The 16,359-nt window shown below is 34.2% G+C and overlaps 1 protein-coding gene across 4 annotated transcripts in view; it reads right to left on the bottom strand.

Annotated features, from left to right (window-relative positions):
• The window catches only part of LOC111706879 (cingulin), a 19,802-nt gene extending 5,486 nt beyond the window's left edge, over positions 1-14,316 (bottom strand). Inside the window, exons 1-22 of one of the 4 annotated variants that reach the window (XM_023479812.1) lie at positions 14,250-14,316; positions 12,421-12,465; positions 12,299-12,364; positions 10,940-10,990; positions 10,533-10,588; positions 10,068-10,143; positions 9,859-9,957; positions 9,449-9,503; positions 9,036-9,379; positions 8,886-8,957; positions 8,536-8,631; positions 7,260-7,534; positions 7,055-7,138; positions 6,386-6,550; positions 5,948-6,071; positions 5,278-5,525; positions 4,139-4,265; positions 3,834-4,046; positions 3,348-3,464; positions 1,490-1,585; positions 485-583; positions 246-318 (exon numbers count right to left, since the gene is read on the bottom strand). In XM_023479812.1, the coding sequence (XP_023335580.1) occupies positions 246-318; positions 485-583; positions 1,490-1,585; positions 3,348-3,464; positions 3,834-4,046; positions 4,139-4,265; positions 5,278-5,525; positions 5,948-6,071; positions 6,386-6,550; positions 7,055-7,138; positions 7,260-7,534; positions 8,536-8,631; positions 8,886-8,957; positions 9,036-9,379; positions 9,449-9,503; positions 9,859-9,957; positions 10,068-10,143; positions 10,533-10,588; positions 10,940-10,990; positions 12,299-12,364; positions 12,421-12,465; positions 14,250-14,258 (2,590 nt within the window). In that variant the 5' untranslated portion in view covers positions 14,259-14,316. Of the gene's footprint in view, positions 1-245; positions 319-484; positions 584-1,489; positions 1,586-3,347; positions 3,465-3,833; positions 4,047-4,138; positions 4,266-5,277; positions 5,526-5,947; positions 6,072-6,385; positions 6,551-7,054; positions 7,139-7,259; positions 7,535-8,535; positions 8,632-8,885; positions 8,958-9,035; positions 9,380-9,448; positions 9,504-9,858; positions 9,958-10,067; positions 10,144-10,532; positions 10,589-10,939; positions 10,991-12,298; positions 12,365-12,420; positions 12,466-13,036; positions 13,099-14,249 lie in introns of those variants that run through there. The other 3 variants (XM_023479813.1, XM_023479810.1, XM_023479811.1) reach the window with 3 other exon arrangements.
• Positions 14,317-16,359: the final 2,043 nt, after the last annotated feature.

Genomic DNA, 16,359 nt, shown 5'->3' with positions numbered 1-16,359 from the left:
CCCCCTGTAACCGTCCCTACGACTTAAATTCCTATCTTTAGCCTACAAAAATTAAAAATCAAACTATAAATGCCAACTGCCAGGCTATAGTGTGGCACGGACAATTACATTTACACAGTAAACCTAGCTGTCCAAACATATACATATACAAAAACAAAATATCATGTATAAAAAAAACAAAATAAAATCCTATATCTGACCAAAATTCATGTCATAGCCTAACAAATTTATAAGCTAATATTTACCTGTTGCTGTGTTAACAGATTCATTCTCAGTAATAAGGTGGGGTAAACCTCTTTCAACTTTCAAAATCTCAATCTAAAAATAAATTATAAAAAATGAGAAATCGAATATAAAGCAGATCATGCCCACGGTAATAAGGGTTGTCAAATAAATGTTGAACTATCCATAGTTTTTTTTTTGGGGGGGGGGGGGCGAAGCTTCAGATATCTAAACATACCATACATAATTTTTATTTTGTTACCTCTGATTTAAGATTTACGATAAGTGAATTGAGCCTTCGAATTTCTTCAGCTTTCTCCTTCTTCTCCTTTGATACCCGACCATACATAGTGTGCCCAGTCTATAAAAATAGAAGACACTATTTAATTTCTAGTGACTAAACATTGCCTAAATTATTAAAACTTTCCTCTTTGGATTTCTCAATTGCACAAGAAAAACTTTTAAGTGAATTTAAATGTGATATAAATGTAAACTTTTAATCTACAAATATGTAAGAACATTTAAGCAACAACTAGGTAATAAATCAATCACATAGTTATAATATATTTAGTAGTTTTAACTAATTAACTGTATGTTTAGTAGAGTTACGTAGAGTAAGTTGAAAATTTTAAAAGACGAATTACTCAGTTCATGAAATGTCAGCCTACTTTTTAAAAACCGTCTAAATTTACTGTAAAATGTATTAACAATAAAGTAGCATCTTTTAGGATATAAAATATCGTTTTTTCCCCTCTTCCTTCACAAAATCGTGTTTTTTAAGTTTAAAGTGCTGATTTTAAATTTAGAAATATTTTCCCACTTTTCCTATAAAGTTGGTGTTGGAAATCCACAGGATAAACCCCTCTGATCTATCCTACCTGAAGCCTAGTATTATCCTACCTGGAGCCTAGTATTATCCAGTATCCTACCTGGAGCCTAGTATTATCCAGTATCCTACCTGGACCTAGTATTATCCAGTATCCTACCTGGAGCCTAGTATTATCCTACCTGGAGCCTAGTATTATCCAGTATCCTACCTGGAGCCTAGTATTATCCAGTATCCTACCTGGGGCCTAGTATCACCTACCTGATCTCATCATTATCCAGTATCCTACCTGGGGCCTAGTATTATCCTACCTGGGGCCTAGTATTATCCTACCTGGATCTTATTATTATCCAGTATCCTACCTGAACCTAGTATTATCAAGTATCCTACCTGGAGCCTAATATTATCCAGTATCCTACATGAAGCTTAGTATTATCCTACCTGGAGCCTAGTTCTTAGGTCCTTGTTCTCTGCCTCCTTGTTCTCCAGGTTCTCCTCAACCTCCAGCTTCTCCTTCAACAATTGCAACTTATCTTCCTAAATAGCATTGAAAAGATTATTTATTAACTAGCTAAAAAAGTGGGCGTTACCCGTAGAATATTAGACACACTTGAATTCTAATCAACATCCGAAATCTTCCAATTTTAATAATGAAAATCCGCCAAATATTATATTAAACCGGAGCTGAAAACTTTAGAATGAAATATCCAGATATCCCGTCGGATAATTAATCTGAAGATTAAAGTCATGAGGTAAACAAGCAATATTTAATTCCGAGATTAAGAAAAAGAGTGGATTAAGCCTTAATCCTGATATCCACCATTTTAAAGTTTTCAGCTCGGTTTAATGAAACACACTCCGTTGAAAAAATTGCAACTTAGATCCCGAAGCTTGAGTCTTAAATTAGTCTCAAATCAAATCAAATAAAATTAGTAGGGATGGCCCTAAATGTTTGAGTTTCAAGTCTTAATGACAGATAAGACCGTATATCTCCAAAAAAGCCATCAGGTAATTGCTCTCAAACTATATATTGATTAAGTCTAGGTCTTTTATGCCCTGCTTAAGGACTAAAGGATTTACAAAAATATCAAATGAGTTTGTCAATTTAAAAGAAAGTTACTGGAACGGATGTCACACAAACCTGACACCTTGCAATCAGATATATAAAATATATAAAAATATTGACTAAAAACACTGATGATCCCAAGCCTTATTAAATATCCACAAAAAAGGGGTTAGAAAGGTTGGCAGTGAAGAGGAAGTTTATTTAACTTGAGGTTGCTCAAGAGTAAAATGAGCTTAATAAATTCAGATTCCACAGGGACCAAGGGACTTTTCAGTAGAACGGCAGGCGGTTTCTCAACTATCCTGGACTATGTTGTTGCAAAGAATTAATGAAGAGAGACATAATTGCTGGTAGTGATCATGCTGCATTGATGTTGCAGTTAAAATGGACAGGATCCTGTAATAGTGTGAAAGATCTTGATGAGTGTGTAATCCGTATTCCCCGGGTTACTGACTACAAAGATTTCCAATTGAAACTGGATGAGCTTCTTGAAGCCTTTGACTGGGGAAACCTTGACCTTGAGCAACAGCGCCAAGACTTGCAGGAAACCTTAGTGGATGTAGGGAAAGCGACATATGGTTATGCACCTCGAGAAAGTGACCATAAAACAAGGAAAAAGATCACTAGGAGTTCGAGAGAATCGAAACACTACGATAGTGTGGAAACAGCACAGCTGTCAATCATCAGACTCCTGAATATAACAAATATCAGTAGTCTGTGTGTATTGTCGCTAGGAAGGATCAACAGGAATGGATCCACAAAGAGGCGGATGAAACAGCTCATGAGGCGAAGGTCTGCAGTACAATATATATAAATCTTGTGTTGTGGAATTAATAGGGAAACTAAAAGACACAAGAGCTTCAGGTATTGATAACTTACCAACCCTACTATTCAAGAATGCATCGGACCAATATTATGTCAAGCTGACAAAGATCAACCAGTGTTTGGAAACAGGACAAACTCCACAGGTTCGGAATGTTGGTAAAATGACACTTATTGGTAAGAAGGAGGCTTCCATGCAAATTTGTAAAAAAAAAAAGCCCTCTTACTGTATCTAGTGCGACACAGAGTATTATCACCAATCGGTCCAGTCATTTAACCAGTTATACGCAACATATATATACAAACGTCTCTTTTTATTATAAAGATAGATATATTCTAATCCTTATATGTCATGCTTGTCATGCTTACAGACCTATACAAACACTTCAAGGAAGAAATAAGTAAGTTTACCTCCAGTTTCTGATTGAGAACAGTTAGTTTCTGAACATTATGATCAGCATCCTTAAGAGCAGCTTCATGGATCTCCAGACTTTCATCTCTAGATAGGAGCTTCTGCTCCTCCAGCTCCTACATCAAGGAATTTAGGTTCACTTTAATTTTAGATTTTATTTTCCAAGATTTTTATATTCATATACATCATTTTCAACTAAATATATACTCCAATTCGAGTTTTAAAAAAAGTGTACAAAGAAGATCTGATGGCGAAACTTGTGTTGAAAATCCGACCAAGTCTAAGGTATTCAGGCTTAGCCGGTATTACAAGGGAAAAACTTACACATGACACCGGCTAATTGTAATTCTAGGATTAGTAGAAAATATTATATATTGTTTTATTATTAAAAATCATTTTTTAGTCAAAATATCATTTTCTGCATAAAATGATAGTGTTCAATAAATAGCTTTTTGATTAAAAACAGATTTTTTTGGTCCACCAACCTTGATCCTGGAGGTAGCTGCCTCTAGTCTTGAACCTAGACTGGTGAGTACTCCAACCAGTGCAGTGTCAACCTCAACCTCACCCCTCACACCAGATTTTGTCTGAGGTTGGTTTTCATCTCCAACACTTCTCTGGAGCTGACTCTCCTCCTTGATTGAATTCAGTTCTTGAATTCTTCTCTCAAGCTGAATTATCTCCAGGCCCGCGGTTTCCTTTATGTAAATAAATCAATATTTATTATTTTTTTCTTATTTTTTTTTGGGGGGGGGGTTCTTTTTCGTTTTTAAAAGATGAGATTTATCACCTTACTACTCTGGGCTGCTTCAAGCATAAGATTTGCTTCCTTCAACTCATTTTCAAGAATCTCCTTGCCAGATTTCAGGGAAATAATTTCCTTTATCAGTTCGTCCCTCGCATCAAGCAGGGACTCCCTAAAACAAGTTCAAGGGTTAAATATTTTTCTTGAAAAATCATATCCCTGTCCCTCCCTCCTCATTTTATCAGAAAAAAAGGATTTAAGGGTTTTCTTGCAAAATTCGGAAAAATTATTTTCAGGGTAAAATATAAATAATTTAATTATTCTCATTATTCTCCATAAAACTGTCGTCGTAATTTTAAATGATTCTTCGATGCTATTTAGTTTGAACTACTGCCGTTTGAACTATTGACTTTTTGAACTATTGGTCGTGGTAACACGTAACGTGTAGTAGTTCAAACGACTAATAGTTCAAACGATAACATTCTGTGAGCTTTTGAACTAATTTGTTCATTGAAACTTTTAAAAAAAATAGTTCAAAATGAGCCAAAAAATTGCTCGAATGAGCAAAAAAAATAGTTCAAATGAGCAAAAAAAAATAGTTCAAATGAGCAAACAAAATAGTTCAAATGAGCTTAACTTTTTTTGCTCATTAGAACTATTAAATGCTTCATTTGAACTATTTTATTTGAATATTTTTTTGATCATTTGATTTATTTTCATGTCCATGGTGAAATATTTTTAGATCATTTAAACTATTTTGTGATGATTGCTTGACCTATGTTTTTTCATGAACTATAGAACTTTCAACTGCACATTTAATAGTTAAAATGAGTAAATAATGTGTTGTTTGAACTACAGGAAATGACGTCATTATCAGTAGTTACAATGAACAATAGTTCAAACGATCAATAGTTTAAATGATCAATAGTTCAAACGGCAGTAGTTCAAATGCGGATTACAACCTTTAATAGTTATTTATGTGAGAAATATTTATCGTTTTTCAAGTGTTTAGTTCCTACAATTGTTTCTGTTGCAGAAATCCGCAAGTTACTTTTCTAATCAATGGTAAATTTATTAAGTTAAAAACATGTAAGGGCTGTAGCAGAAATTCGCAAGTTACTTTTATAATCAATGGTAAATGTTTAAGTTTAAAACCACTTTAGGATGTACCCTTCTTAACTTACCTTTTATTAATCTCCTGCATCAGTTTATTCAGCAGCTCAGATTTCTCCGACCTTTGAATCTCCAGCTCCATCTGGATCTTGATCAACTCCTCCTCCTTCTCCTTGTTCAGCTTCCTCTTCTCCTCGTCCCCTTGCTTTCGCGTCATCTGAAGCTCGGCCTCCAGCCTCAACCGTTCTCTCTCACTTCTCTCAAGATCCTCGGAGGTTTTCTGCAGCTTGTCTCTGGAGGACAAGGCGGCCTCCTCCATCTTGTAAATTGTAATTGATTACTATTGGATTGTAGTCTGTATATTTCCTTATCATGAAAATATTGAAAAACAAATGACTTGTGTTGGAAACTCATAATCCCGATCCCTTGATCTCGATATCCATTGTGGAAATTTTTAATTTCAGGATCTCTTTATTTCAGTTATTCCTCCAGTGTACAACTACTATGCGGGATATTGAATAAAGATTAAATTAATCTGCAGATTAACACAAGATTGAGTTAAAGCATTGACCTCGATATCTACAATGTTCAAGAGTTCCAGCTCAGGTCGAAAAAAAGTGTTTTTACTGAGTAACTTTTGGTTGGAACAAGTTTACTTGCTAAGTACATAGTTTATACAAATAATACAAAAAGATCCTTGATATCTGCTTAAACTAATAATTATCTAAATAAGCTGTTTACCTGGTTTAGACGGATGTTTGTAGTGTTAATCAATTCTTCGCTTCTCTGAAGACTGTTCTCAATAAGTTTCTGTTCTTTTATTTTCTCAATTTCCTCCAGGGCAGTGAGTTTAGTCAGCATGGACCTTAAACAAATATTGGTCAAATAAAAATTAAGGCGAATTATTTAAATCTCCTCTTTATTGAAAACATAATCAATGCTTTACAACTGTGCTCTTAAGCAGGTTGTAAACCCTTGACCTCACACTTAGTCATAGTCGAGTTATTTACTTGGCAATGATTTTTTTAATAAATATATTTTAGGAGGAACCTCTAATCTCCTAGCAGGGATGATATTATGGTGGATTGGTTGATTGTCATAATCATTGTTTTATTATTGGTTACAGTTAAATTTTTTAAGCACAATTTTTTAATGTCAATCAAAGTTAGAAATAAATACCTATATTCATCCTCCAGAACAACAATACTGGACTCCTTGTCCTCCAGGGAGGCCAGTATACTCCTCTTCTCCTCTTGGAGGCTGAAAACTTGAACCTCCAGCTCTTGCTTGACAACTTCCAACTCTTCCAGCTTGGCCTTCAATGAGTCGGCCTCCTCAGAATGTCTGAAATAATACAAAATAAAGATCTAACAATAAGATAAACATATATTTTTTGGAAAGATTTGAAAAAATAGAAAGAATTTGTAGAGTATTAAGTAAAAGCATTTATCACTACTAGTTCCAACTATAAAAAATGTCGGAGGCCTTTCTAAAATTGCCTGATGTGTAATGAGTATAATAAGAATATATTCATGCATTTAATATTGATAATATCAGGAGGTCGAAACCTACAATGCTCTAAATGTCTTTTATGGTCCAATGAATAGTTAATACCTTTAGGTTCGGACCAGAAACCGCAAAAAAAGTTTCGACGATGAACTAGTTGAGACATTGTACAATGTACTTATCTCAGCTCATGGGTTAACTTTATAAAATCCACTTTTCCCTTAGTAAGAAATAGTTTATGCACATTGCACATGTCACAATAAAGTGACTTGTTGGTATGCAAATCAGATTAAAATTCTGATTAAAATTCGACGAAAAGTTATGAATTAATTCTACTCTTACTTGACTGCTTGATCCTGTAGCGAGATTTTGAGCTGTTCAAATTCAGAAGTTTTCTCTACAAACAGTTTCTCAGCGCTTTCCAACCTAAAAATTAAAATTGTTAAAGTCGACTTTGTTATATAGAGAAAAATAAAGTTTTAGGTTTGAGTCAACAATAATAGCCAAGACAGCAAAGCAAGCCAGAATTAGCTAAATGTTTTATTACCTAGCACCCAAGGTTGAAAACACAAACACAAGGCTTTGATCGTCCGAAGATGGATTTACAAGAACTTCTTTGCTTGTCTCGATTTTCTTTGGATCTTCCTTTTGGTTTCCTACAGTTCCTCCAGTCTCAGATGCTTCGCCGCTTCCCTCCTCGTCGTTGGCCATCACAAATTCGTCTTCGATGTCGTCGCTCTCTACAGTGCTGCTGTTGGGGTCTGTAGAGAGGAGACCATTATCTACCAGAAGGTTTACGAATTCAGGTTCTAGCTCATATTTCTAAATATTTAAAAAAAGTTTACTTAACTTTCTTCGTAAAAATGATTAAAATAAAGCAGAGCAAATGTTAAATTCAAATTCACCATTTAAACAAAATTTTATATTTTACCAGAAAAAAAATTCAATATATATATATATATATATTTTTTATTGGACATTAACTGGCAGGTTTTTACCCTTTCTGTAGACTTATTAACCAAAAATACCCGATTTACAACGGTACCCTCAAAATCTTAATCTGATAAAAAAGGTTTTTTTTGAGTCGGAAAGTGTTTTTTTTTCTGTGAGTTTCTGCATTGCTTCCTATAAACAAGAAATCAGCAAGCTACTCAGAAACCACAAATTCAAATAAACAGTTTAATGAACAAAAACATTAATAAAATATTTTATTATTTGATTAGAAAAAGCTTTCAATGATACCGCTGTAAAACGGGCATTGCCATTTTGCAAGGAATGTCACTTTATCCAGGGGTGTATATTAGTTGTGAGTCACATATTTTTGCCCCACCCCTTTCAGAATCATACTTTTCCCCAAACAGGTCAATTTTATAGGTTTCTAAAGCCCACGGAAACTGGGGGGTGCAGAAGGTGGCTTGCAGAGAAAATTTTTAGATTTTAGAAATATAAAGGAGCGTTTTGGTGCCCTAAAAAGTTCAACTCTAAGATCCCAACTGATAATGTTTTTGTTAAATTTTGGTTTCCCTTCCCTCTTCCCCTTTTCCCTTTTCTCTTCTCCCTTTTCCCTTCCCTCTTGCCCCTTTTCCCCTTCCCTCCTTCCCCCTTTCCCCTTCCGCCTTTCTTCATTTTTCCCCAAAAGCGAATAAAAGCTCATATTTTTGTCAACCCCCCCTCACCTCCCGGGGGGGGGGGGGGGGACAAACAGAAAAATATGCACCCCTGCCTTTATCATTTGTTTTCCCTGGATTAGCAATAAAACCTAGACATGCTGGGAGAGGAAATTATTTTTCAACTAAATATATAAATATATACCCCAGTCTAACCTGCTTGGATTCCTGAAGAATTTGTCCGAATGATATTCCAGAGGGAATTTTCATATTTTTCAGCAGCTTGCATAAATCCGCAAAATTTGAGAAAATCTAAATTAAAATTGAATCATGAAAAAAATTAAATGGAAAGAATCTTCAAGAAAATCTATTTTGCATCACAAGAACAAACCCGTCATATGAGGTAATGTTTTGTAATCAGGACACACCATGATAAATTACATTTATCTTTTTTATTATTAATTAAATACGTCACGTAATGTAAGTTACTGTCCCCATCAAGAATACTTATATATTTTCAGAAAGAGATGAGGTATGATTGAACAGACTTATTTAAGAATTCTTACTTCAGGTTTGATGAATTTAATAACGGTTTCAACCAACTCTGCCAATTCATCTTCAGTTCTTATCTCGAGCTCCTTAAACAAGAAAATAAATTTTTACAAACAAATATGATTATGAAGCAGAGAAAAAACATTACTAAAATAAGTATGAACCTTAATTTGCTCAGCGACGGCAAGGTTGGATAGGGTAGATTTGGCGCCAGTCAACTGGGACAGAATCTTCTTAATCCTATCCTTCTTGGTTTCCTTGTGCTCAACATCATTCAAGGCATCCCCCTTCTCAACGTCCGACTTCTCTTTAACTTCCTCCGAATTCTTTTCAACAATCTTCTCCTCTTCAGCAACCTTCGCCTTCTCTTCAACAACATCCGCCTTCTCTTTCACTATTTCCGCCTTTTCAGCTAATACTTCTGCTTCCCTCTCGACTAAGGCTACATCGAACTGTTCTACTCTATCAAATCCTCTACCTTGTACTTCCGCCGTGATGTTCTCAGTTCCTACAATGAAAATATAAATACAGTTTTATTGTTAAGTGAAAAAAATATGTTTTATAAAATTTTTTTTACCTGGTATTACTTCTAGCTGCCAGGGTATACTAGCTCCAGTTATTCTACCATCCTTCTGCAGAAAAATAAAATTATGTACAGAGAGATCCATACAACTGCAGAATGAGAAGACGACAAATCAACAATATTATGTATAATTCATGTTGTTTAATTATGTTTAACAGAGGTTTTAGAATCAGCTTAAAAGTTTACAGCACATTGCACAATTGCTGTGTTTATGTTCATAAAACTATTCAATATCAGAACTTCAACAAACAACAGTCGTTTTTCTATTCCAAAATTCCTATTCTCTGAATATTAAATCAAATTTTTGCATAAATACTTATGAAAAAAAACCTTTTTTTGTTTTGAAAAAAAATGCTGAACTGGGAATCCCACTAAACAATATACAATATTCATCCCCTACTCACCGTAATATACTGGAACTGATAGAAATCTGTCTCCGATGGCAGATATTTGGCGTCAAATTTAGCCTCGCCCCCTTCTCCCCAGGCGAACACAAGGAATTCCTACAAAAAAAAGTTTTGTTTCTACGAATGAAAAGATTCTGCGACAAAAAAATTGTCATAATTTTTTTTCCCATATAAATGTGGGCTGTATTAATTATTCTTTGACTCACCGTGGGATCCAAGTATGGAGTTTTGAATATTCCAACTTTTCCCTTCTCCTCATCTTCTCCACTTAGTACATCAAACCTATTAAATCAAATAATAATTAAAAGGTTGCACCGTGTGCAACATGAATACAGATTTAAAGAATTAAGAGGATTATAAGAGATAAGATCTGAAATGAAACAGTATTTCTAGATTCGTAGTTAGTTTGTTTTTCTAAAATGTTCTTTGAAGAAACGAGTTGATATAATATAGACCTAGCCCAGCTTTGTCCGGAAACTAACTTTTTCAATTAAATTCAACATGCTCAACTTAGAATGTTTGAACCGAGCTAAGAACTGTAGGTTCCCAGTCAACATTCGAGGCAAATCGGTCAAACTGTTCCTGAGTTATGATCCGACATACAAGCAAACAGGCAAAGAAAGAAAAGATTACTACTTTATATCGAACAGTTTATGAATTATGTAAATCACCTGACTACAATATCCTCATTGTTGGGATATACGTCGAGCACGTCATTGAAAACCACCTTAAACATCGTCATATTTATATATAAATTATTTTAATTAAAAACTACTAAAATAAAATTCAGCCTCTTTGAATCGTTAAAAATATCTAGCGCTTTGCGTCTATATTTCTGGTGAAAATGGGGGTTTTGTTGTTGATCCTTCTGCAAGCTTATCGTACATTTGAAAGTACCACTCATAATTTTACATTTGAAACTACCACTCATAATTTTGCAATTATATTTTCCTGTTCATTGGCGGATTTCCAGAATTTTAAATTTAAAACGAACAGTATTTTAATTTTAGATTTTACATTTTTTGATTAATAAAAAATACAATTTCTAACATTCTATGCATTAATACTGTAAACACACCTGTGAATATTGTGAGGTAGTGAGATCACTTTCAACGTCAGAGGTAACCGACTAGAAATATATTTTTTAATTTATTTATTTAAAACAAATTAACAAGGAGTAGATTAATTCCCCCCCCCTTTATCAAATCACCAATATTCTGAAGAAAAGGGGGGCCACAAAACGTATTACTCTCCGGAAAATTTAAACAGTGGTTAAACATAACTTAGCATTGTCGTTTATTTATTTATTAATTTAGAATTCCTTGTCCCAACTTTGCTATAGCTTGATGTGTCTCATGCAACTGTTATTCTAACTTAGGCCAAACTTAGCACATACGTATTCAAAGATATTTTCTTTTATTGCGCGCGCGCGCGGACATTTAAGCCTTTGGAGGTGAATTTTTTAGCGCATATTTGTTTTAAGAGTGCCAGGAAAAATGTTCAAGTGCAATTAATGAAGTTAACATTGATTTACTGTAAAAAAAGTCGCATTTTTTCACAAAAAGCGCGCGCGCGCACTTTTGCTCAGATTCCTTCAAAACCAAAAAATGCATGTAATATACATAATTCTGAGTTCACATGCAAAATATCAGCCTCCTACGACAATTCTAAGTTATGTTTAACCACTGTTTAAATTTTCCGGAGAGTAATACGTTTGTGGCCCCCCCCCCCCCTTTGTCCCGAAATTAACTATTTATATAACTGTTATTTTGGTTCGCAGTGTTATAAAGTTTTTGGACAGAAATTTTCTCTTAATCGAGAAGGTTCAAGTCTATTTAGATTTAATTTTGTCCTGAGCTTTAGCGGTGAACAAAATATAATTTAAACAGGCGAGAACCTTCGAGATATAGAGAAAATTTAAGTCCAAAAACTTTATAGCACGTCGTGCCAAAATAATAGTGTTACAACGTATTTTTTGAAACGTTTGTGTACTTGTCTTTTTCAATGGCTATTTCAATAGATGAAATAATCTTTGAAACAAAGCAAAAGTAAAAAAAATAAAGTTGAATATTCAATTTTATTTTCATTTCAACTAAACAAATCATATTAGAAATATACTAAATTTTGGGGAGGAAATCCGGGAACCAATCAAAACTTAATAGCACACGTGCTATAATGTGCAGCTAATTTAACTTTATAGCACGATGATTACTTTATAGCACGTTTATTATGAAATTTACGATGAAGTGAGTAAGAATGATTAAGTACATACCAGTTTCATAAATATTTTTCTTTAAAAACCATTATCCCCCCGCTTAATTTTATGTAGAACCCCTCTCCAAGTTCCGTCCAAGCTTTTTTCCCCAACGTTTACTTACAAAACTAATGGGGGATCATATTTTTTATTTTTTAGGGAAGGGGAATGTTTATTGTTTACCTTACTCTCAGCTTCCTTTCTCTCCTCTACATCAGCTGAAGCGTCAAAAAGTTGATCCTCAAGTTCCTAAAGATATTTACAAGTTTTACAATATTTTTTTTTAAACAACAAATGATAAATACCTTCGGATCTATAATTTCAAGGCTTGAAGAGCTCCCAATGCTTCCCTAGAAATAATAAGAGATTATTATTAACTTTCAATTCAACGCCTTCAAGTTTAACCAAAATTATCGATTAATGATTTCATAAAATAAACTGATGAGTTATTGAATTAATAATCCTGATGTCTTGGCAACCTGATGTCGAATGCCTTAGATAAAGTGATAAGATTGAAGCGCGTAATCAGTGCATTGACACCATTATTAGCGGGATGTTAAGTAAATTAAGAGTGATGATCCCGTTCTGAGAATTTTATTAACATTTTTTTTGACAGTTAAATTGAAAAAGTTGATTTTCGGGAGAAAAAAAAAACAAAATCTATAGCTTTCCTCGGCTAATTTGGGCATAACTTCTAAAATCTTTGTTGCTTCAACCGGGTTAGCACGGAGCATAAAAATCTAAATATTTTTTTTTACATCATCAAAGTAAGAATGTAATAATGTACGTATCCTGCTATTCTATGACTAACCGTACAGATAAGATCTACACTAAATAATGTAGAGCATTAGCAAAATAACACAAAATTTTGAATACGGAAGAAAAAGCGAAAACCCGAATTTCTTATACACCCCAACTCACACGAATCTTGTATATTCCTACTTCGTTCTCTTCCATTGTTAGTTCACAACTATAACTGCTTTCTTTCCTTATCTTCTTGTTATTTATCTGAACTGATTCACGTCTATAATATTAATGCCCTGACTTTTAGCTCATCAACAAAGATAATACAAAATCAATATTTTGCTTTAACATACAGCTTTAAAGCATTCATAATTATTGTATTCAATTGCAGGTTTGAGAGTGCGTTCATAAAAAACATTTTCTCCGTTTCAACAAATTTTAATCTTCGTACATGAAACAGACTTTTTCCTTTTAAAAAACCAGCCTTTTTGTCTTTTGTATTCAGGGTTACCCGCAAAGGATGACTGAAAAGACGACTTAAAACTTTGAAGAAATCCCAAGTTAGGTCTTCTGACTCGAATAAAGTCTTGAAATGGCTGATTAAATTATTTGACAAACAAAGACACGATTTTCCAGTTGTGGAAATCAAAACAAAACATTAAATAAATTTTTCTTAATTCAATTAAAAAACCACAAAATTAAAAATCATTGTACCTACAAATTTGATTTTCTTTAAAATGCTTAGTATAAACAAAAATATTTTTTTACATGGTGGCCCCCCCTCCTGCCTCCCCACCCCCCAGACTCCCCTCGGAAGTATGGTCTGGCTCTTGATGTCATTAATGTATAGAATTATCTAAATTAAAAAAAAAATCCGGCTTTAAAATCGCATGCCAACAAAAAAACGCATACTTTTCATTTACAATTGGCGTTTATTTAGTCAAAAAATGTTTGATAGTTATTTTTTGGTTGGTTATATTTTTGGCATCGTTAAAAGTGTTTAGAAGATATTGGTCTTTAACAGAACATGGTTATATGAGAAAGCGTCTTAAAATTTTCCAAAAATATTTATAAAATTAGCTTAAACAAGTTTCATAAAATTAATAAATGCTTTTCTTTCTGAACTATTCAGTTTTCGTGCATTATTTTCTGGTCTCTACCCTGGGTTTACCTTTTACGGTAAGGAAGAAAACACAGGGGGGGCCCTGTGTTCATATTTCTTTACACCGGTATCAACCCCGTTAAAACTGTATGTTGTTGTTGTTTGACCAAATGAAATTCATGAATTTTAATTTTAAATCCCATCCCCTGGGTAAACACCAGTGTAAATGACAGTTTACACTGGTGGAAACCCACTATTAGAATTCTGTGTGGGTAAACCTTTACTAACCTCCTTCATTTTGTGATGTAGTGTCGATATTTAGTTCCTGATTCTTCAAGATTAGAACTGTCTGAAAGCAAGTGTTTAAATGAATGGTTAGTTAGACCCGTTTACGGAAAATTTCAGTTTCAGTGGATTGGAGAACGGTCAATCTAAAGAGTTGGGGGGGGCAGGCAGGGAGGAAGGGAGGGGGGGTTGCCCAAGAATGGTTGGGATCCAAAGAAGGGTCAGGGGAGAGGGGGGAGTCAAGATATGCTTAGGAGGATTAGGAAAATGCCATGTAGGTTCAGAAAGGGGGGGTAAAGGGAGTCGTTTTCAGTTAGGTGTAGTCGGAAATTTAAACATGGTAAAATTCTAAGATAAAGATATCAAAATGATAACAATACACTGCTATGTAACGAAAAAAAACATTTAATAATATATAATAAATAAAATCTTTCAATGAAAGTGTGCTAACGGGTTTCAAAAGAATATCAAGTGAATTAAGAAATTTCCNTCCCTCTCCAATCAATTTTGTACATGGATCTTAAATGTAAGACATGTGGCCGCAGCGCTCGGCACAGAAAGTGTCTTAACCTAACCTAACCCTAAATAAATACTAATTTAATTGAAAATTATTGAAAAAGTGGGCATGTAAAAAACTGATAGAGGGGGGGGGGTGTCCAAAAATCGTTCTCTAGGACGGACCCACCACCTGTGAATTCTTTAATCTCTATGTAAAAAGTTTGAAAAATGTGTTTTTAGAAATATCCCAAGGAAAGATGATTATATGTGAAAAAGGGAACAAAATTAATTGCACTCTTTAAACAAAAAAGTGTAAATTGTTAAAATTTCTGCGACGACATATACTATTTTGATCCGATGTTACTGTACAACGAACTGGTTTTTTAGCAAAGCCCAAAAGCATTGTGTATCCCCCTTTCTTCATTCCCATTTAAAACAACAATTACTGAAAGCGCACGGCACGTCGATGAATGATAATGTTTTTTGTAAGTTTATGAGTATGCTCCGTTCTTAAAGCCCTTTAAGACCCCCATTCTAGAAACTTTGGAAATGAGTTACGTTGATTTGAAGGACTTAAAACACAATAAAAACTATTTAAGCATATAATGATGTTCTATATTTTTCGTATACTACTATAGGGTTGAAAGATAATATATTGGCCAAGCGCTGCGGTTAAACCTAGAAAGGGGACCAAGCACAAAGGAGAGGACCGACGGGTCCGTCCTTGTATACGATTTATGGACCTGTCCCCCTCATATCAATTTAGGGTAATTTCCTAGAGAGCGATTTTTGGACCCCCCCCCCCTTCCCCCCCAAATGTACAAAATTGATGGGAGGGGGAGGGTCCAAAAATCGTTCTCTAGGAAATTACCAGAATTAATTCATAATCATATCCTAACATCAAAGATAAAGGTTTCGGTATATTCCTTCGATCACAGATTGATCAGATTAACAGACATCTCAGCTAAACTTTTTTCTGTGTCAAAATTCAAAATCATTACGAAATAATTTTTACAAGAAATATGTACGTAATTGCTCAAAATTGATATTTATTTCGTAATACTTTCTGCTTAGGTTAAGTGAAACTGCGTCACAGAAAATTTCTGAGCTTTAACAAATATAATGGAACGAGGCAAGAATTGTAAATAAACAGCGCACAAAGTCAGTTCGGAACTCCAACTGATTTTAAACATTTTACAATTTAAGATAAGGTTTTATTTGCATTAATCGAAATAAAAATTTTAAAGTGTATACTTCAGTGGCGTAAATAAGGGGGGTTATTGGGGTTACTTACCCTGACCCCCCCTGGAGTCTCGGGGGTGTATAATTACCCTCCTTTAGAATCAATTGGGACATAAACATATGTACACCCCCGTTTAGAGAGAGAGGGAAGGCTACCTCCCCCGCACAGCTTCCGAACCTCATTTTACCTATTTTTAAGGCAGTGCACGTCCCGAGAGGGCTTTCGAACCTCCCCTAAACAGTCTTCCGGAAAGGATCTTCCATTTATGATCATTAATTTCTTCTTAAAACGGGACTAATTTGATTATTTGAACATGATAGTCGATCTATAATATCCTTAACATTTGCAAAATATTTTTGTTTTTTTACAATT

This window comes from Eurytemora carolleeae, unplaced genomic scaffold (genome assembly GCF_000591075.1).
Source record: "Eurytemora carolleeae unplaced genomic scaffold, Eaff_2.0 scaffold763, whole genome shotgun sequence".
NCBI classification, from domain to species: domain Eukaryota; kingdom Metazoa; phylum Arthropoda; class Copepoda; order Calanoida; family Temoridae; genus Eurytemora; species Eurytemora carolleeae.
This window is presented reverse-complemented; position numbering and strand designations above follow the sequence as displayed.